We start from the raw sequence: 19,745 nt of genomic DNA, 5'->3' as shown, positions 1-19,745 counted from the left end.
GTTCTCATGTCCACGATCTTCAAGTGTGGTGCGGTTTTGTGGGGTTTTTTGAATTGCATAAGTAGAGGAAGCTGAGCAATTTCTGCCATGCCTTGTACCTCTTGACTTCGGTGTGAAGCTGATCAGATCAGTACCTTGCTTTTGAAGGAATGTTTTCCTGAATCCAGCAGCCATGTAAATATTTTTAATCCCACTTTGAAAAATAACGGGGTATCAGGTGCAAAAGGGAAGTTAAGAACCAGAAATGATTTGAACATTCTGGTTTTAACTGCATGAAGAAATGAAGTCACTTGAAGAAAGCAACAGCGCTTAAGTAATGTCCCTGCGTAGCAACTGCACTTTCTTTCCTTAACAGTTGTATTTTAGGTTCAATTTGCTCCTGCTGAGCTTCCTACACATCCATGTTCCTTCTTCCGTCGTACCAGTGGTCTACCTATGAAGTGCTGCTGCGATGGCTTGTCCCCCGAGATGAAACAGACGTTAAATGACATGCTTTCTTTTAATGCTCTCTCTCAATTTCTGGCAACTGAACTGCCGCTTGGACGTGATGTTTTAAAAGTAGAGGAACCGTGTGCTTCTCCAACGGGAGTGATCCGGCGGCCCTGCAGGTACTCGGGGAGCCGAGCGGGAAAGGATGAGGTCTCACACACCGCAGCCCAGCAGCAACTTCTCCTTCATTCAGGGGCCGGTGAAGGCGATGTGTGGTGCGAGCTGACGTGCCGAGATGGCTCCCGCAACCCTCACAGAGCTGCCTCAGGCCTTGACCCGCAGGCTCCTCACACGGCCGGGCCTTGCCCTAGGCCTGCCCCAGGCCTGGCTCCCGCTCCCGAAGCCTGCCCCCGACCTCGGGTCCCACTCCCGGGACCTACCCCGCCATCCCCGGGCACCTTTCCCCCCCCCACACACACACCCCGACCCTCGCCCTGGGCCGATCCCCGGTTTCTCCTCAGGACGCTTCTTCCCGCCCGCCGCGCGCGCGCGCGGAGAGGGCGGCGGGCGGGGGGAGCGGCCGCACGTGCCCCTGCCGCCGCCGCCGCCGCGCGCCGTCTCCATAGCGACGGGGCCGTAAAGCGCAGCTGCGCCGTGTGTGCCGCCTTGGCGTCTCGCGGCACTTCCGGCCGGTGCGGCCTAGCAGCGGCGGCGGCGGCGACCGTGCCCCGTTGTCCCGCAGCCATGGAGATGCCGTTGCCGCCCGACGGTGAGCGCGGCCCGGGCGGGAGGGAAGGGGAAGGGGAGGTGGAAGGGGAGAACGGGGACGGTGGGTTCTGACGGCGCTGCTTCTTCACAGACCAGGAGCTGCGGAATGTCATCGACAAGCTGGCGCAGTTCGTGGCGCGGAACGGGCCCGAGTTCGAGAAGATGACGATGGAGAAGCAGAAGGAGAACCCCAAATTCTCTTTCCTTTTCGGGGGCGACTTCTACGGCTACTACAAGTACAAGCTGGCCCTGGAGCAGCAGCAGCGTGAGTGGGGCCCGCGGCTTACGCGGGGCCGGCACAGGGCCGCGGCGGGCTCTGCTTCTCCCCCCCCCCCCCCCGGCCACTGGTTCCCGGCCCCCGCTGGCGGAGCCGCTTTTCTCCCTCCCGGCCTTGCTGTGACCCGCCAGCCCTGGTTTGCAGCCTCCTCCCGTCCTCTGAGCTCCAGGTAGTTGGCCGAGCCCTGCCCGCGGCTCTTCACGCCTTTCCCCCCACTCCCCCTCCCCGTTTGCGGGTTTTGGAGGTAGGCAGGGCTGCACCACAGGGAGACGGAGCTCAACACCGGGAAGGGCCCTCGGGAATAGGGTGGTGCAGCGCAGCAGCAGCAGCTCCGGGGGCTGCTCTTGTGTTGGAGTCATTCCTCTCGAAGCGCGGGAGGAGTTGCTGACGTTCCTCTTCTGCACCATCCACCCTTGACTACACGATTTTTGTTTTGTGTTAAGCAATTATGCGAGGGTCTGTTTTGGAACCGGCACGGTTTTTGTGTGTGGGTTGGTGGTAGCAGGTTTCTCTGTGAGGCTTACTTTAAAAGTTTGCTTTGTCTGATGATAGTGTTGTGCAAGCAAAGTCAAGATATTGAGGCCACCGCACAGATCCAGCCACTGCCACAACCATCTCTCCCACCAGCTGCACCTATCCCAGCTCCTCAGGGCACTCCTTCCGTGGAGGAACTTATCCAGCAGAGTCAGTGGAATCTGCAGCAGCAGGAGCAGCATCTCCTTGCCATGAGACAGGTTGGTTGAAGATAAGCGCTCACCTGGTTTATCCTAGACTGCCAGTGGCTGTAGAAGTTAGGAGCAAAGCGGGAGAAGAAGGCTTCCTTCTGACTAGTGGTGGTGAGGACGAGGAGTATTACTTTGCTTATTTTTGTTCTGTGGTAGCTGCCGTCATCTCCTTACAACAGACGTATCTGATGTGCTAGTGAGATTGATCTTTGGTTAAAACAGTTTATTTACTATATCAAAAACTTTGTTGGTTTGTAGAGCAGAAAAAACTGTGACTGCTTTAATCTTTGTTTAATGCTGCAGTTGCTGGGAACTGCAAGACATTCCAGCCTGTAGCATTCTAAGGTGGTTTCTGATTAGGGGTGGAAGGGAACTGCGTGCTTTGAACTAGTTGGTTTTTGCAGGTGACGTTTTGCTGTTAAGACTAGTGGGAACCAAACTGAAGAGTTCCTGGAGGAAAGCAGTATGCCTAGATTGTGTTCTATACATTTAGGAGCTTCCCGCAATTATTTTTTGCATGATGGAGAGACTTTAGAGGTGAAAATTAACTGGACTTTTCGGGAAGAATGAGAAGAATATTCTCAAAGACAAATAACTGAAACATTTTTATGGGGTTACATTGCTTGTAAAAGGTCTTGGTTTTCGAGCTAATTGCTTACAGTTAAGAGGACAGGGATACAGAGGCTTAGTTCTTCAAAAGAACATTGGATGTAATATAATTCTTTTTTTGTTTTGTTTTGGTTTTCCTTCTTTTTTTCAGGAACAAGTCACATCAGCAGTAGCCCTTGCAATTGAGCAACAAATGCAGAAGGTTTTGGAGGAAACTCAGTTAGATATGAATGAATTTGACAACTTGTTGCAGCCAATAATTGACACTTGTACAAAAGATGCAATTTCAGTAAGTGACCTAAATCTGAACAGTTATTTGATGGTGTTGTGGATTAAGTATAATTTGAATGTTGAGATTGTGTGTATAGTAAACAGCAGCTTTATTGTTGTGTTGTATGGTAGGTAAGATGATAGCTGTTACTTGAAAACTTCACTTCTTGCAGTTATTTCAGAGTTCTAGGAAGTCCATATGATGTGAACATGTTAGACTAGCTTAAAATATTTTAAATTTGCTTTTCTAAGGCTGGCAAGAACTGGATGTTTAGTAATGCAAAGTCTCCTGCACACTGTGAGCTGATGGCTGGGCACCTGCGAAATCGTATAACGGCAGAAGGAGCTCACTTTGAGCTTCGGTTACATCTAATCTACTTAATCAATGATGTATTGCATCACTGGTAAGAATTAAATTGTGGGTTTTGGTTTGATGTTTTGATTAATTTGGTGAAGTCTCTCTCTGCTAGATACATTGTTAGTTTGACTTTTTATCTTTAATGTATTACTCATTTTTAGCAGCTGTCTTAAGATGTCTATAGCTGGCACAAATACCTAGTGCTTTAATAATCAAATTCAGCTTTTACCTGCTTTGTGTTATTTTCCCTCCAGACGAGACTTGACCGTAAAAGTGTAGAGAACTCCATTTTATGAATCCACTACTTCTAGTATAGCAGAAGTGGAGATGAACTGAATGTTACAGTGCTCTTAGTGTTATAGCGAAAGGCGGTAACTCTTCTCTTCCCATTCCTTTTTTGAAGCCAGCGGAAGCAAGCACGAGATCTCCTGGCTGCTTTACAGAAGGTGGTTGTGCCTATTTATTGTACCAGTTTTCTAGCAGTGGAGGAGGACAAGCAACAGAAGATTGCCAGAGTGAGTTTTGGTTTAACTGTATGTTTTGCTTTGTTAGGTTAGTGGCAGGCAAATTCACAGATATGAGGATGGAAGAAGATTTTTCTAGTCTGATTGTCTCCATAAAGTCTATTACAGGATGTGCTTTAATTCATGTTTAAACTAGAACTTGAAAGTACCTTTATTTAAAAGTTATTGTAATGATGAATGCATCTGTATCTTCAGTGGTTCAAAGACAAGTGCTGAAATCCTAGGTCTTTTGACAAAGTAGAGACATAAAAATGCTGTGGCTCAATTTTTCTTTTATTGTTCTGCATTTCTAAAAACCTTTCACTCTTGAATTTATGCAGCTTCTTCAACTATGGGAGAAAAATGGGTACTTTGATGAATCAATTATTCAGCAGTTACAGAGCCCGGCTCTTGGACTTGGCCAGTACCAGGTTAGCCACAAAAGAAAAGTAACAGTTTTCTTATTTATGTAAATATTTTGAAAACAAATTTAGGAAATGTTTTCCTTTTTTTGAAAGGTAAATATTAATTCTCTCCTTTCCCCCTCCTTGAAGTTGTTTACAAGGGATTACAAAAACATAACCTTGTTATTTCAGACATTCAATAATCCGGCTGCTGATATGCTCCTGGAAAGTCTATTTGCATTTGTAACTGCTACAGTCATGTACATATTTGACAGTGTGTTCTCTTTTTATGGAAATGAATGTTTGGTAAAAAGGAAGCTAAAGAAACCATAGCTTTAAATTGGATACACCAAGCATAAAAATTGTTGTGGCAGCAGGAACTATTCATTTTTAGCATTAATAATGAATGCTGTTGATTTTAGCTGTATTTGAAGCTGTATTGAATGTAGACAGTGGATTCTAGCCGGCAGAGAATATCTTGGAAATCTTCACAGAGCTTCATAGTGTGGCCAGGTGGTTCTGCCAGCAGGTTATCCTGCATTCTCGTGCATTTTTGGGAGGGGGTGGAGAGCAATATAGGAGGTTCTGAATGAGCAGATAGGATAACTGTTTTAGGTACAGTCTTAACTTGTTCTTCTTAATTTATCTTATTTTATCAGGCAAATTTGATCACTGAATATGCAACGGTAGTACAGCCCGTACAAGTAGCCTTCCAACAGCAGATACAGAACCTGAAAACTCAACATGAAGAGTTTGTAAACAGTTTAACACAGCAGCAGCAGCAACAAATACAAATACCACCACTAGAGAATGAGGTGAAATCAACACCCCCACCTCAAGCCCCCACAGCAGCACCAGCCTCAGCTCCGCCGTCTGCTCCAGTTACGCAAGCAGGTACTAACCTGTTCTGGGGACATGAGCAGAAATCAGTGGGTGGAAACACTGACTTTTTTGTTGTTGTTGTTCCTCTTTTAGTAGTGAGTTACTGGTTTGGTTCAGGCAAAAGCCTGAAACAGTTCTGAGGCTTGCGGCTGGTGCAGTCTGATGCTTGAATATAAAAAGAACCAAAGAAACGAATGTTAAATGGATCAGAAATCCTCTCTCCCAGTAATAGATTTCTGCAGAATGTTTACACATCCAGTGAAATTCAGATGGAGCCTGCTGTAGGTGTGCGGGTGTTTTACTAACTACATGTGACCTGGATGCTTGTAATAGTCTCCAATTTGTTTCAGATGATGGTAAATCTCAGCTGCCTCTAGCTGGTTCTACGGAGTATGACACGACAGGGTCTGGAGTGCAGGATCCGGCCTCTGGTGGACCACGTGGCCCTGGATCTCATGATCAGATTCCTCCAAATAAACCACCCTGGTTTGACCAACCTCACCCTGTTGCACCATGGGGTCAACAACAGGTAAGAAACGCAGTTCTGAAACAAGGTGTAGAGGGAGGTGGAGGTTCAGCATGACCATCTTGGTTGTGGAAGTGTGGTGAAAAACTGTGAGAGTTAGAAATCCAGATTCAAATGCCAGGCTTTCTTATTCTGAGCCCAGTTAAAGGCAAAGTATAAACTGTATTTCAGTTTGTCAGCCATCACACTTTCCCTATGACCAAGCAGAACAAGAAGGTCTGTCTTGAGTACAGAGCTGTTTGATTTCAGTAGCAGTTTGGTCTTTTCCTGTCTTTTCTCTGAAGCTGCAGTTGTTCAGACCTTGTATTCGGCAAGTTCTTTCACTTGTGCACGTTGCCTACAGGCTATATTTACTTAAAAACAGTAGATTGTTTTTATTGCGTTCTTTATTTCTGTAGTCTAATGACCAGGCTTCTTCACCACTAGGGACCACCTCATTGTCCTCCGTGGAATAACAACCATGAAGGAATGTGGAACGAACAGAGAGATCAAGGCTGGAATAATCAGCGGGAGACACCTTGGAACAACCAGCCGGATCCTTCTTGGAACAACCAGTTTGAAGCACCGTGGAACAACCAGCATGAACAACCTCCATGGGGTGGGGGTCAAAGGGAACCTCCATTTCGAATGCAGCGGCCACCTCACTTCAGAGGCCCATTTCCTCCACATCAGCAACATCCCCAATTCAACCAGCCCCCGCATCCGCATAATTTCAACCGCTTTCCACCTCGCTTCATGCAGGATGATTTTCCACCTCGCCATCCCTTTGAAAGGCCTCCTTATCCTCATCGTTTTGATTACCCCCAGGGGGATTTTCCTCAAGGTAAAGTGTGTACCAGGCCAGGTTTTCTTATGTTGCAATGCTGATTGCCATTACAAAATTATTTAGCGCTTTGGGTGACAGCTTATTCGTGGTGGACTGTTATGGTTTTCCTGAGAAATGTTGAGTTCGGGGGTTTGGGAAGCTACTGATAACAACTCGGTAGGAAATAGATGCAGAGTTCGATGCTTCCTTGCTTTTTGAGTCTTCCTTTTCTAACGGGTGCAGATAACCAGAAATTGTAATCCAAACTCAAGTCAGCATCTCTATAGGCACCCCTTTTATGACTGTTTCACTTCAAAAATAGTAAGCCCAAAGGTGAGGAGCAGCATTTGCTTGTAAATTCAACCTTCTGCACATCAGGCCATAGATGAGGGCTCTTCAGCTGTGCCCTCTGTAGATGGAGGAAGTTAGAGGAAGCCAGGCTGGAAGCATTTGTTCTTGTGCATACATTCATCCATGCCCTTCTTTTCTTCTCTCTATTTTTACTGAAAAGCTATTTATCTGCCTTAATGTTGTATGGCTTGGTAGTGTCTGGTGAAATGATCCTTACCCCCGTTTTTCCTTCTTGTTTGGTTTGCTCTCTTGCTGGAACAGGGGGGTGTCTGAGAGCATAGTCAATGCACTGCTTGCCTGGCCTTTGTGGCTCAGACTTGGCTGCGGGCTCCCTTGTGAAGTCTGGTATACTTCTGTGCCGACGTAGTTTCTATTCCACATGCAGAAGTTATCATTATTCTGGAATGATCCTTATCAACATAAAGTCTAAAGATCACTGTGGTTCTGTATGACAAGCCACTTAAAAGAGCAATTATGTTGCTATGTAGGAGTTGCTGTTTTAAGCTTAAAAGATTCTCGATTCCCCAACTGCAAAAAACATTGAAAACCAATGAATTGGAGCTTATATATTTAGAATTGTGATTAACTTCTCCAGTAGAAATTGGGTTTGGGTTTTTTTGGGGGGGTGGTTGTTTTTTTTTCCTGTTTCTTTGGGTTTGTTGTTTTGGGTTTTTTCTTTTTTTAAAGTTGTGGTAGCGAGTAGGGAGAACAGCTTTTCTTGTCCTGGGGGAATTAAGGTTTAAGCTCAGAAAAAATGCTCTGTTTTGGATTGTAGTGGTGATCCAAAACATCTGTTGTTTCATGTAAAGTTGTTGGGAGGGCGTATCTACTAAAACAGATGGCTAAAATTAGGAAAGTGGTGAAGCAATGACAACACAGACTGTGCCTAAGTTCTGATGAAGATGAGTCAAATAATACTGGCTGAAGATTGGGCAGTGACTGTAATGGCTTTTCCTGCAAAAACTGTTGGTCCTGCTGCAGAAGATGTTGATTTTCAGTCTTGCGTTTTTCTCTGTATAGTGCAATGAGTTCAGCAGGGTATCCTGGCGTTCATGGGAAATGGTTCGTCCATCAGTGATTGGATGGATGTCATTCACTTCTCTATTTTAACAGGATATTATCTCTACCTCTTCTCGAAACGCCTCTTTAATCAAAGTATTTTCTTGTCACCTACTCATGTGAGTTAACTCCTGCCATCTTTATTTCTTTATATATGATGATTTGGCATAGAGACAGAACTAATTACAGGTCCATGCAAAGCTGCGATTGTGTATTTAGGCTTCAGAAATAGATCTCATCAGTAGCTGCCCTGCTGCATCTGAAACCTTTTGTTCTTGAGCGTATCTTTCTTCTGGTACTTTTTGACCACAGTACATCCCAAAGTAAGCAGTGGCTTAGGGTTAAAGTATCCTGTTGTCTTGGAAGTGGTTGCTATGGCCAGGGAGGGAGAGGCACTGCAAGATATTAATGAATGTGGACCTGTAGCCCGCCTCTAGTTCTTCAGTTCTGTTGCTTTTCTGGATCTGCAAGGCTGTGGGTGCCAAGATTGTTTTTTAGGATAAATGCACTAATTGAAGTACATGTCTCTGCTTTTCCTTTCTCTATAGCTAAATAAAATGTTTTAATCCTCCCACTCTGCAGAAATTGGACCTCCTCATCACCACCCTGGTCATAGATTGCCTCATCCTGGAATCAGTGAGCATCCTCCCTGGGGGGGGCCACAGCACCCAGATTTCGGGCCTCCCCCGCATGGATTTAACGGGCAGCCTCCTCACATGCGGCGACAAGGGCCCCCTCACATGAACCATGATGATCCTAGCCTGGTGCCAAATGTTCCCTACTTTGATCTTCCTGCTGGACTGATGGCTCCACTTGTAAAAGTAAGTGCTTGCAATGGGCCCTGACTAGTAGAATAAAAAGATCAAAATCCCATGGCCAGTAATAGGGACAGTTTAACATGGACATTTATAATTTCAAATCTTTCCATCCAGCAACCATCAGCCAAAGTTGTTGTGGGGAATACAAGGGCAGGAGCAGGGGGAGAAGGTAGTGAAAATGGTAAAATTTTCAAGTGTCGTGTCCCCGTGAAAGCCATTTGAGCTCATATATGTGAAAGACTTAACTTACTCTTGAAAATCTTACCCCTGTTTTTAGCAAAGAGAAATCACCAGTGATTTTCAGATGGGCAGAGGGACTTTGCAGTTCTGATGTGGCCACTGTGTACTAGTTTTTGGTATTCAGAGTTCTTTCTTATAAAGATGTTTTGCAACACTAATGTTATATATACAAAGAGTGATAGAGAACCGAAGTATCTGTATCAGCATCTTCGGGGATATATACATTTATGCATTAGGTCTCTTCCATCTCTAACTTTGTGTTACACTCAGCATACACCAGCTTTTGCCAGGCTTCCATCCAGGCACTGTTATCACAAAGGTGGATAGGTGAGATCTGCATTTTATCTACCTGGTGATCCAGTTAATGCTGCAACCTGTGTAGTGCTGGCTTTTCTCATAGAACTCAAAATGGTAGTGATCGCACGAGAAAGCATTGGGTCATCTGCAGAATACTTATTTCTGGACCATTTGTTATCCAATAGTGAAATGTGAGGTCCCTACACAGTTAAATCTATATTTATCTCTTCAGGTAGCCACCCCATGACACATGACACGAATGTAATTTGTTTTGTTTCCGGCAGCTTGAAGATCATGAGTATAAACCTTTAGATCCTAAAGATATACGTCTTCCACCCCCAATGCCCCCCAGTGAGAGACTACTGGCTGCGGTTGAGGCATTTTATAGTCCACCATCTCATGACAGGCCTAGAAACAGGTAAGAGTAGGTATAGCTAACAATATGGTAAGGAAAATGCCCTAAGAAGCTGTCTCAAACCACGAAGTGCCTCTCTCTTCCTTCGCCTGTGTCTTGGTTCTTCTAATGCTGAAATGAGTGCTCTTGTTGTATTTTAAACTGCACACGCTGTTTGATCTTACGCTGAGATTTGTGAGGCCTTTTTGCCGAGGCCCTTTGTTCCCTGCAAAATCTAGTGGAAATCCTGAACGTCTCCATTGATCAAAGTAGAATTTTACAGATGTCGGTTCTATGTGTGGTTGATTTATTGCAGTGAAGGCTGGGAGCAGAACGGACTGTACGAATTCTTCAGAGCTAAAATGAGAGCGAGGCGGAGGAAAGGTCAGGAGAAGAGAAATAGGTGAGAGATCCTGTCTGCTGCCTTCTGATGCATGCTTTTTGTTTGGAAGCTGCTTGGAATACCTTGGGCTAAATGCAGAGGGAAAGCGTTCAGCAATATGCTGATGGAATAACTGAGTTTGAGCTGCTGGAATTTCTCCAATCTGCAGAAAATAGTTTTTGCCACACTCCAGTCTTCACTGGATTGTCTGCAGAAATACAGTGCTTGTGTGTAATTTGAATTTAATCAGGGGTATATTTGCATCTGCCGTGCTTCTCCCAGGAGTTTCACTGGAGTTTCTCTGCTTTTATCTGTGCAGTGGGCCTTCTCGGTCTCGCAGTCGGTCTAAAAGCCGAGGTCGCTCATCCTCCCGGTCCAATTCACGATCTTCAAAATCATCTGGCTCCTATTCGAGGTCACGATCTCGCTCTTGCTCCCGATCACGATCGTATTCACGCTCCCAGTCCAGGTAGAGTGCAATGGGCTGAATCTTGGGAACTGGCAGGGTGGGAAAAAAACCAGCCCTCAGGAATGAGTGAGGAACCGTGGATGTTGCTCTGGTAACTTGTGCATCTGATCTTGTGTGCTCTCCCTTTCCAGAAGCCGGAGCAGGTCCCGCTCGTCTCATAGCCGCTCGCGATCACGGTCACGCTCAAGGTCGAAATCGTACTCCCCAGGAAGGCGGCGCCGGTCCCGCTCTCGCAGCCCCACTCCTCCGTAAGCTTTTCTCATTTTCTCTTTTTACCTGGGTTGTTTGGAAAAGGACCGACGAGGGTGCTTTCTCATAAGCTGGGTACAATAAGCATTTGAACAAATAGTAGAAAAGAAGATAGAAAGCAGATTTAGAAACTATTTAGATGCGATATATGCTTATAGAGAGAATATTACTCTATTGTGGTGGCTTTTTGTTAAAACACTCTGCAACTATGAAGGCTTTGTATGCCTTTCTAGGAAGCAGGAGGAATCCTGTGAGTAGTCTCTTAGGAAGACCGTAGTGTTTTATTTCCCATGTATTGAGAAGCAGGTAGGGTGTTTATGGCACCTTTGTGATGCCATAATCCAGTAGCCTTATAAAAGAATAGTTTAGTAGAGTGGATGGGATTCTATTGGGCGTTAATGTTTAACAGAATATAAAAGACCTTTTTGTCAGAACAGGATCACTTGTTCTAAATTTGTTCTTTTTATTTCCTTAGTTCTTCTGCTGGTTTGGGCTCCAGTTCTGGGCCTCCTATACCAGAATCAAGACTTGGAGAAGAAAATAAAGGCCATCAAATGCTAGTGAAAATGGGTAAGATGCTGTTCTGGAATCTTACACAAGCTAGGAAACAAAATCAGGCACCAAACTCTTGGACACAATTAATTAATGCATGTTCATAAGTAATTATCCCTTGGTAGTCCAAGGTCAGCATAAGGATATTCAGAGGTATAAGTATACAGAACATGGAGCAGTGGTGGTAGCTGCCTTTCTGGGAAGGATATGGAAGACAGGGATCTGAGTTTGGCATCAGATAGAACCTACCTGCCCCGAGGTATTTCATCACCCTGTAATGTAATCAGCAGGGTTGACTGGACAGATTGGGTTTGCGCCGTCTTTCCCCTTGCTGCCTTACACATTTTTAGGGATAGTGCTGATGTTTGGCAGCTCCCAGAATCTCTGCGTATTAATGCTTTGGAAATAAATGGGACAGTTCATATGTTGCTTCAGGCAGGCTGTTATCATCCCGCTGTATCAAATTGACGCTTGCTTTGGTTGTTTCCAAAATGTCTATGTCTGTCTGTCTGCAGAATTCTAGTAATAAATAGTTACAGGATTACATTGTTGTGTCCTTTCTGCAGGATGGAGTGGATCTGGTGGATTGGGAGCCAAGGAACAAGGAATTCAGGATCCAATTAAAGGCGGGGATATCCGAGACAAATGGGATCAATATAAAGGAGTGGGAGTTGCATTAGATGACCCTTACGAAAACTACCGAAGAAATAAAAGTTACTCGTTTATTGCACGCATGAAGGCCAGAGATGAATGTAAGTGAATGTTTCTAAGCAATTTAAAAAACTGTGCAGACTTGATAGTGATTTTGTCCTATTTACTGTAGACTGTAAACGCAAACCAAAAGACTAGTAACTCTTAATTCTCTCTAATGTAATGGACACAGTAAAACAGGTAAGTAGACGTACACTGGGATTAACCCAGCATCTTTGCCCTTTTAGGAGTTGTGTTGTATTCTCATTTCTGAAACATTAATTCATTAGCCTGTTTGGTGTAAGCCACTTCCTGGCTGCAATACCAAGAGCCTGCATCTTTGAATGTTACCCTTAAAAAACAGGAGCAATCCCAAAGGTAGAGGAGGGAGCCATGCCACAGGAGGGATGGTTGCCAGAGCAGGAAGGTCTCTGTGGTTGGGATGAAGTTAGACCACACTTACTGTTTTTCCCTGCCCAACTCCTGAGTTTCCTACAATTAGCGCCACGTTCTGCCAAAGCCAGAACTGGTAGTAAATTCACTGTAGTGCAGGAAGAGTTCCAAAAAAGTGGAGGTGCTTCCTAAGAGATGAAGACAGTTACCCAAATGATGGATTCTTGCAGAGAGTCTGTGTTAAGTAGAACAACTACATTTGGCACTGACTAAAAGGAAAAAAATTGGCATGCTAAATGAAAAGTCACTTCTGCCTACGGCTGCAGTAGATCTGTGTAATCAAATGGGTTCAAATAAAGCCCAAAAGGAAAAACTCCTTATTAATAGATCCCTCATTCCATGAAACATTTCAGACAGCTTAGGTAACTGCAGAATGTGTAAGAACTCTTTTCCCTATTGTTTCAGTGAAGCGTGAAACGCAAGACCCTCCACCACCTGAATAAGACTCTCTGAAGAAAGATGTCTTGCATCTTCTACAAAACATTAAACTTGTATAAATCCGGATTAAAGTCTGGAGGAAGTGACAAATGAATTACTTTTAAAACTATGGTGAAAAATGGAAAGCTATGACATGTACTTCAACATTTGTCGTTTAGTCTTTAAAAAAGGCCAGTCGTTACTATGACATGTCTAGCAAGTTTAAGAATTTCCATTTATTTTGCAAAATTTTTTAATTAGTTACCCATTTTATACTAGAATTAAACCCCAGTCAAGCTATCCCTGGTGCAGGATTGTGATTCATTCATTCCTGTGGAATACAGAGGTTATCTAATACGGTTATATGTTCTCTAGTTCCATAATGTATGTTTATTTCTCTCAAAAGGTTAATTCTATTTGAAGTGGAGGGGTGCTGCCTTGGGATCAAGTCAGACTGATGCTGAGCAGTGTATCCTAATGTCTAAATGGGGAATGAAGCATCTAGTTCCAGTACAGGTGACCTATGAGCACTGTGCAAGCTTGTTAGAACCTACCCTACAACTTAACGCCCCTACACACCAGCTGCTGCAGTCACAACTCTGGTCAGAACACGAGGGTTAACTGTTCTAGCTTTTCAAGCGCTCTAAGGGATGTTTCAATGCTTTGTAATGGAAGACATTCTTTAAGCTTTTTATATTTTTGTATATACCCTTTAATAAAAGCTAATTAGTTCAATAGAAGAGAATCCATTTTCTCTGCTGTGCAAGTTTCTAACAATGAAACGTTCTTGGAAACTTCCTTTAATCTAAATGAGAAAAAGAAAAACCTTTTGTAACTGTTTCCAGAGACCACCAGCTGAAGACGTTAGGCCCTTGCACTGCACTTCCACTCCAGAGGTCTGCGTGGTGGTAACCTCTTCCAGTGTCATTTGTTTGTATAGCAGAAAGCCTCTTAAAACCATTCAGTTAATATGGTGAAATATCAGTTTGTTCTAGATCTACTGTAGCTGTGGAACTGTAACTGTCTGTGAATCAGCATACAACACCTGTATGTTATCAACTTGTGAATTTTATTGTTTTGCCTTCCAATAAACACTTTTTTTTAATAAAAAGAAAATAGTGCCTCCTGTTTCAGAGTAAATGGATTCCCATACAATGGCTATAAGCCTTCCTTGTATTGAATTTATCTTAACTGTGCCTGTGTTTGGTTTTGTTGTAATCTGGCAGGGCTAATTATACATAAACAGTGCTTAAATATGGTACTGAAGGCAGGACTTGGTATTTTTCTACTGTGATCACACTCCTCTGGTGGCATAGTACAGACTTTCATTTCTACCATGATCACAGGTGTGACCAGAGAACACACCATCTACACCATAAACATGCATCCTGTGATGACTTACCACACTCCCTTTGGAGAGAAGGCTTTTCTTGGTTTCTTTTTTGCTGAACACTGACATAGTCTGTCTGAAGGTTCCTGCCTATCCCTGTATCATGGACATTAGTATGGAATTCAGGTGTAGGAAAATAACAGTAAAATACATAGCAGTTAGTGCAAATCCTTCTAGCACAGAGTTTATAGCTTTTTATCTCTGCGATTTGGAAGGGTTTCTTGTTCCAGCTTGACTTCCATAAATGTAAATTTTACTTAAAATTCAAAGAATCAAAGCAGTTTTTCCTCCTGTGCTTTCTGAATTTCTTCACGTGCTTGCTCAATTGTTAGAGGTGGGGATTTGTGATTCTTGATGTACTGCAAAAAAAGTTAAAGAAATTTGTATATTATTATGTAGACAAATATTTTGTAGTATTTAATAAATAATAAATCTTCATGTCAAGACACCTGCACTTTTCTATAATAGCAACAGAAACTGATACTTCTGTTGCAGCATTAGGAAGATCCTTGCTTGTTGAGGACAGCTAAATGCTACAGCAGAAAGCTTACGTTTTCAAAACTATGGCTTTCAGTAAGACTTCAGTCTTTTTTTACTGTATAAACTCCTGACTTGTTATTAATATGGGCACAAGCATTAGAGTATTCTTCTTCTACAAAGTAATTTATTCAGTGATAATACAAACTTTATCTCATTAATGAATAATATTCAAAGAAAATTTGTTTGCTGCAACTACTAGAAGTGTTCGGAAAGGAGTAGATGCTCACTCTCTCTAGGCTGCTGTCTAGGCTGTCTCTAGGCTGTCTATCAGAAATACCTCTTTAGCCTCTTCCAGGGTATGGTAGTGGAATTTCTCGTTCTCTAATGACTCCACAAGGGATAAGTGAAGGTGGTGAATGTTCTCTACAAACTGCTGAGTCAACATCAAGTGCTGTTTCAACATGGCATTTAAAACGAGAACTGATGGGCTGTACGCTGTCAAGGCTGCAAGAAATGGAGAGTGTATACTTTAGTGATATGTTACAGTCAGAGAGTAAGGGCTAAACAATCCAAGAAGGGCTTAGATGCGTAAAATGTAGTAAAACAGAATAGTAATAAACGTGGTTTTCAGTACCTTCTACTGCATCCGTGCTGACGACGTGACTGGCAATAGGTACTGGATCAACGTAACTGTTTCCTACCGGTGGGTCAAGTACTGCAGAGGTGTTTGCTGTGTATAGGAGAAAATCAGAATTACTGGGTTTGGAGGGTGGAAGGGTGTAGCACTAGAACTCGGTTCATCTTCAGCAGTCTCTTGGGACATCAGTTGCCATAAGAACTGCTATAGAGCCTAACAAGAAACTGTCAGCCAAAAAAAATGCTAGAATAGTTCTATGACCTCCACAGTTTCTTTACTTTCACATTCACAACACATGCCATTGCGGAAGGCGTCTTTTCTAACCCTAGACAGAGTAAAAATAAAGGCTTTTGTACTTGACAGAAGCTCCTGGTTTCAAGCACACCCAAGTTTCTATTTTCTCCTCCTTGAATGTGGCAAGAAGTGGCTTTTCCCACTTTTTCCTTTAAGTAAAGAGAGGTAGGAACAGAGCTACCCCTTAGAAACAGTTAAAGGTTACGGCGGTCTTTTGTAAATGGGGCTATAGTGCTTTCCCAAGAAACAAAGACAATGCAAAAAAGAACTCTATGATGGCTGATCACTTTAGTAACAATACAATGGTATTGTTTACAATAGTAAAGATACAATAAAGATGTTGAATTCTGTTTGAGAGTATTACTGGGGCTATTGCAAGCTCTGTCACTAACACCACCTCATCCATCCAGCGTTCCTGTTGGGGTTTTTTTCAGCAAAAACCAGTTCCAAGTTCTTTTTGTTCAATCCCAATCTTTTCTACAGACAGCAGATTAAAGTGTTGGGCTTTAGAAAGTTTTTAATTTAACATCAGCCAGGAGAAGCTAGTACTGAAACTAAGAACTCTATCAAGGCTGACTAAGGCTAGCATATAAATATTTTTATATATATATATACTATTTATATTCCATATAAAATACAAATATGTAAAAATCGCCTCAATAGGGCAATACCTTGTGAACTTACTCTTTGACCAGCAATAGGTGAATGGAGGATCCACTGTCTGAACCGCAGTTTCTTTGACAGTTACTCTGTGTACCTGGTCCTGCTGCTCTCTGGTAAATAAAGGTGACGATGCTGAAGATGGGTGTTTTCCAGAATACGTGCAGCTCTTGGAAAGTTCCTCTGACATTTTTGATACAGATTCCCTGCCTGTTGTAGACAGAGACTTTTCAAAGTCTTCAGAATATTCTGAATTTACAGTTCTCTCATCATGATCAAGATAATCCTGTTTGCGTCCAGGGAAATCTGCAGAAACTCCACTCAAATGCTCAGAGATTTCAGCTTCAGTCACAGTTTTTTCAATAGCCCCTTCGGAAGCATCATTCACACTAGTTACTGCACTTGTCATTTTAAGAGAAGTTTGGTCTTTTTCCACCAGGAATGTATCATTTTTTTGATTTCTGTTTGATTCTTGAGTAATTTCAATGTCTGTCCCCTGTAAAACAAAACAGCTGTATGTTAGAAGAATCAGCAAAATATAACCTAGAATATGCCTCCGTTATTCTTCATCTGTTCTGCTGTGTATCACTGAGTTAGCTACTGCTTTATTAGGAAATAAAAATGTTGCTCTTCTGTGTCACCCCGCAAACTGTGCAGTGCTGTTACATTTAGTAAGGAAATGCAGACACTAAAAAAAAAGAATTTGGTCAGGTTTCAGTAGACTGTAAAATCCTGAGGTAACCCTTACAGCTAGTGAGACATGCCCACTGCAGAGAGCCTATGAGTAGGACAGAAGTATTTATTTTAGAATATTCACCCTCCACCAAACAAAGGCAGAATGGAAATATGTGCCAGTAGGGAATTTCTACTTACTTTCTGCTTTAATTCTGCTGCCTCACTGGTGATATTTGGTGCCAAATCATCAAGGCTCAGGATATTCAGTCTGAAGTCTGCAAAAAAATGACATATCGTCATGAGAATTTGCATGAAGATTACAGTACACTTTCCCTTACGTGAGAAAAGCGGGGAAAAAAAAATTAGTACTACATTCCTAGTTTAAAGTGTAATACTAAAAAGTAATAGCAGTCAGTCACTCTAAACCTTTAACTTAGCAGCTCTTTCTAAAGTTTCCTCCTTTGCCTGTTGGCGGATCTAACCCAAGAGATTCTTGCTGCCCCTCCTTCACACTGTTCCTACTCAGACCAATTAGTACATTGTCCCATTGATATATGAAAACTATTCTAAATGTTGCGATTCTTTTGATGTCATAAGTAAGTGTCACCTAGGGAAGGATCATTAAACTGAAACCATTAAATCAAAAGCCAAGAAAAATACAAATACGTTACACTAGAAAAAAGAAACAGATCAACATAATTCCTTTGATAAAGCCTTGGTTTATGTAAGATTACACCAATGAATCCTTTCAAAGTGAGCATCTGCCCATGTTTATTAGTAAATTTATCAGTAGATTATTAGTACAGTTCATGCCAAATCTACTGAGACAATATTTAGAACGAACTTACCATTTGAGCTGCTGCTAGTTGAATCTTCTGCATCATCTGCTTTTGAAAATAATTCATCTAATGATTTTATTTCACTTCTGTCACTTTCAAGCGATATTTGGCTTTGCTTGGTGTTGCCTGTTCTAGGCAGAGTAATCTTTACGGTATTGTCTTTCATGGAAGAAGATGGCGATTGAGATCTCATGTTATGTCGTACTGACAGGTTTCTGCTGGCTGGTGAAGGTGCTGGTGAATTACCTCTACCAAAACCATTTTTCTCTGAGTCTCTGCTATGAAAAGAAGATGTTTTAGATGCCTCTATCAGAGAAATTTCCTTATGAGATGGAGGAGGTATTCCTGACGAAACTGGAGTCTTACTCTTTTGAAGAACATGAAAAAGAGATGTGTTACTTCATTTATTATGTGTAGATCACTAAAAAGGAAAATAAATTATAATGGGTAAAATGCAGTAATTTTAAAACATGAATTGAAGCTAAGTCATATCATGAGCAAGCTACAAATGCAAAATTAAAATTTAGTTTCTGGTGTTATCTAAAAAGTGACCTACCACTTAAAACAATGTCATGAAAGTGTAAATACAAATATATAATCCAGCAAAGTCTGTATTTACCTTTCCACCCCATTTAGAATCACTTAGAACAACCTTCCAATTCTCATTTCCACTGGCAAACTCCAAAGAGCCCTCCATCAATTCTCTCATTTCCTCTTCATCACTATCCAAACCAAGTTGTTGTTTAACCATAACCTGCTTTTTAGGGCTTTGGATGCTTTCCTCTTCCTTAGAACAGGCATTACTGAGGGTCGTATTTCCACCAGCGGTAGCGTAATTCTTCAGATATTTCTTGCCCCTTCCACCATGTTCGTGACTGGAAGCAGACGAGAAGGACTCTTCCTCCAAAGCCTTCTGGCCCAAGTCAGTGTTTTGCAATTCCATCTGCTTTTTTCGATTCATGATTTTGCTTTCTAGCTGGGCCACTTTCCTCAGAGCTGAGCTCGACCGCATGTGGGAAGCGCTACCCAGTGCGCTCTTTGCTTCGTGTCTGTTCACTGTCCGCCCAGCGCTTCCCGATGTCTGGCACCACCGGCTTCCGGGTCCGTTTTCGTTGCGCACCTTTAGGAATCTGCTGGGGCAGAACGGAGCTCTTCCACTTTTCTCCAACTCTGGGTCAACCACAGAGAGGTCACTGCAGGAGCGAGGAAGGACGCTGCGCCCGGCTGTGATGGTTCTCCCACGGGGAGCATCGCTGCGTCCCTGCCGAGAAGAGGATGCAAAAAGCTCTCAGAGGCGGACGGCCCAGTTCAGCTCCCCGGACCGAGCGGACACCCCCGCTCCCCACGGCCCTGCCCTCCGTCCCAGCCTGTGCCGGGTCCCCTCCTCCCGCTCTCCGGTGTGGGCCCTCCCCACAGGCGGCTGAAACACCGGCTCGGGGCCCGCCGCTGCCCAGACACAGACCGAGGGCGGCTGGCGCTGAGGCCGGGACGAGAGCGGGCGCCTCACCTGCCCTCGGCCTGCGCGCGCCATCTGCGCCCGAGCGATCGCAGCCATCCGGGACGGACCGGCCTGAGGCGGCAGCGGCAGCTCCCTCAGGCCGGGGCGTATCCTGGAGACCGGGACTCCCCAACATCCCGCCCTCTCATTGGCTCCGCGCAGAGTTGCCCCCTCCCGCTGGCGCTCCCGTGCTTGGGCGTAACCAGCCAATCCCAAGAAGCCAAACCCGTGAGAGGGCCGACTACAACCCCCAGCATGCATTTCGCCGGGCGAGCACGTGACAGTCCGCTCCTCCCTCGGGGGCCGCTAAACCAATCTGATTCCGTTTCACGATAAGCGAGGGAA

At 43.7% G+C, this 19,745-nt stretch overlaps 2 protein-coding genes across 5 annotated transcripts; one reads left to right on the top strand and one right to left on the bottom strand.

Moving 5' to 3' along the window:
- The first annotated feature begins 1,087 nt into the window (after positions 1-1,087).
- CHERP (calcium homeostasis endoplasmic reticulum protein) lies at positions 1,088-14,043 on the top strand. Of its 3 annotated transcripts, none has more exons than XM_069790327.1 (18): positions 1,088-1,198; positions 1,289-1,462; positions 2,027-2,208; positions 2,960-3,097; positions 3,331-3,482; positions 3,840-3,951; positions 4,281-4,370; positions 5,003-5,237; positions 5,576-5,754; positions 6,178-6,574; positions 8,549-8,787; positions 9,606-9,739; positions 10,032-10,118; positions 10,417-10,566; positions 10,698-10,814; positions 11,291-11,385; positions 11,934-12,119; positions 13,334-14,043. In XM_069790327.1, the coding sequence occupies exons 1-18, from the start codon at positions 1,174-1,176 to the stop codon at positions 13,336-13,338; spliced, it is 2,697 nt and encodes an 898-aa protein (XP_069646428.1). In that variant the 5' UTR covers positions 1,088-1,173; the 3' UTR covers positions 13,339-14,043. The 3 variants fall into 3 exon arrangements, with proteins under 3 accessions (XP_069646428.1, XP_069646426.1, XP_069646427.1); XM_069790325.1 differs by lacking the exon at positions 13,334-14,043 and adding an exon at positions 12,916-13,223; XM_069790326.1 differs by lacking the exon at positions 13,334-14,043 and having other exon boundaries at positions 11,934-12,127.
- C8H19orf44 (chromosome 8 C19orf44 homolog) lies at positions 13,978-19,661 on the bottom strand. 2 transcript variants are annotated; one of them, XM_069790328.1, is made up of 8 exons: positions 19,410-19,661; positions 18,522-19,163; positions 17,912-18,269; positions 17,262-17,338; positions 16,413-16,884; positions 15,432-15,527; positions 15,135-15,301; positions 13,978-14,676 (listed from the first exon to the last, which is right to left on the bottom strand). In XM_069790328.1, exons 1-8 carry the CDS (start codon positions 19,659-19,661, stop codon positions 14,590-14,592), a joined length of 2,151 nt encoding a protein of 716 aa, XP_069646429.1. In that variant the 3' UTR covers positions 13,978-14,589. The 2 variants fall into 2 exon arrangements, with proteins under 2 accessions (XP_069646429.1, XP_069646430.1); XM_069790329.1 differs by having other exon boundaries at positions 18,555-19,163; positions 19,410-19,544.
- Between the last annotated feature and the right edge of the window lie 84 nt (positions 19,662-19,745).

This window comes from Haliaeetus albicilla, chromosome 8 (assembly GCF_947461875.1).
Source record: "Haliaeetus albicilla chromosome 8, bHalAlb1.1, whole genome shotgun sequence".
NCBI lineage: Eukaryota > Metazoa > Chordata > Aves > Accipitriformes > Accipitridae > Haliaeetus > Haliaeetus albicilla.
The sequence above is the reverse complement of the archived record's forward strand: the minus strand, read 5'-3'. Positions and strand labels throughout refer to the sequence as shown.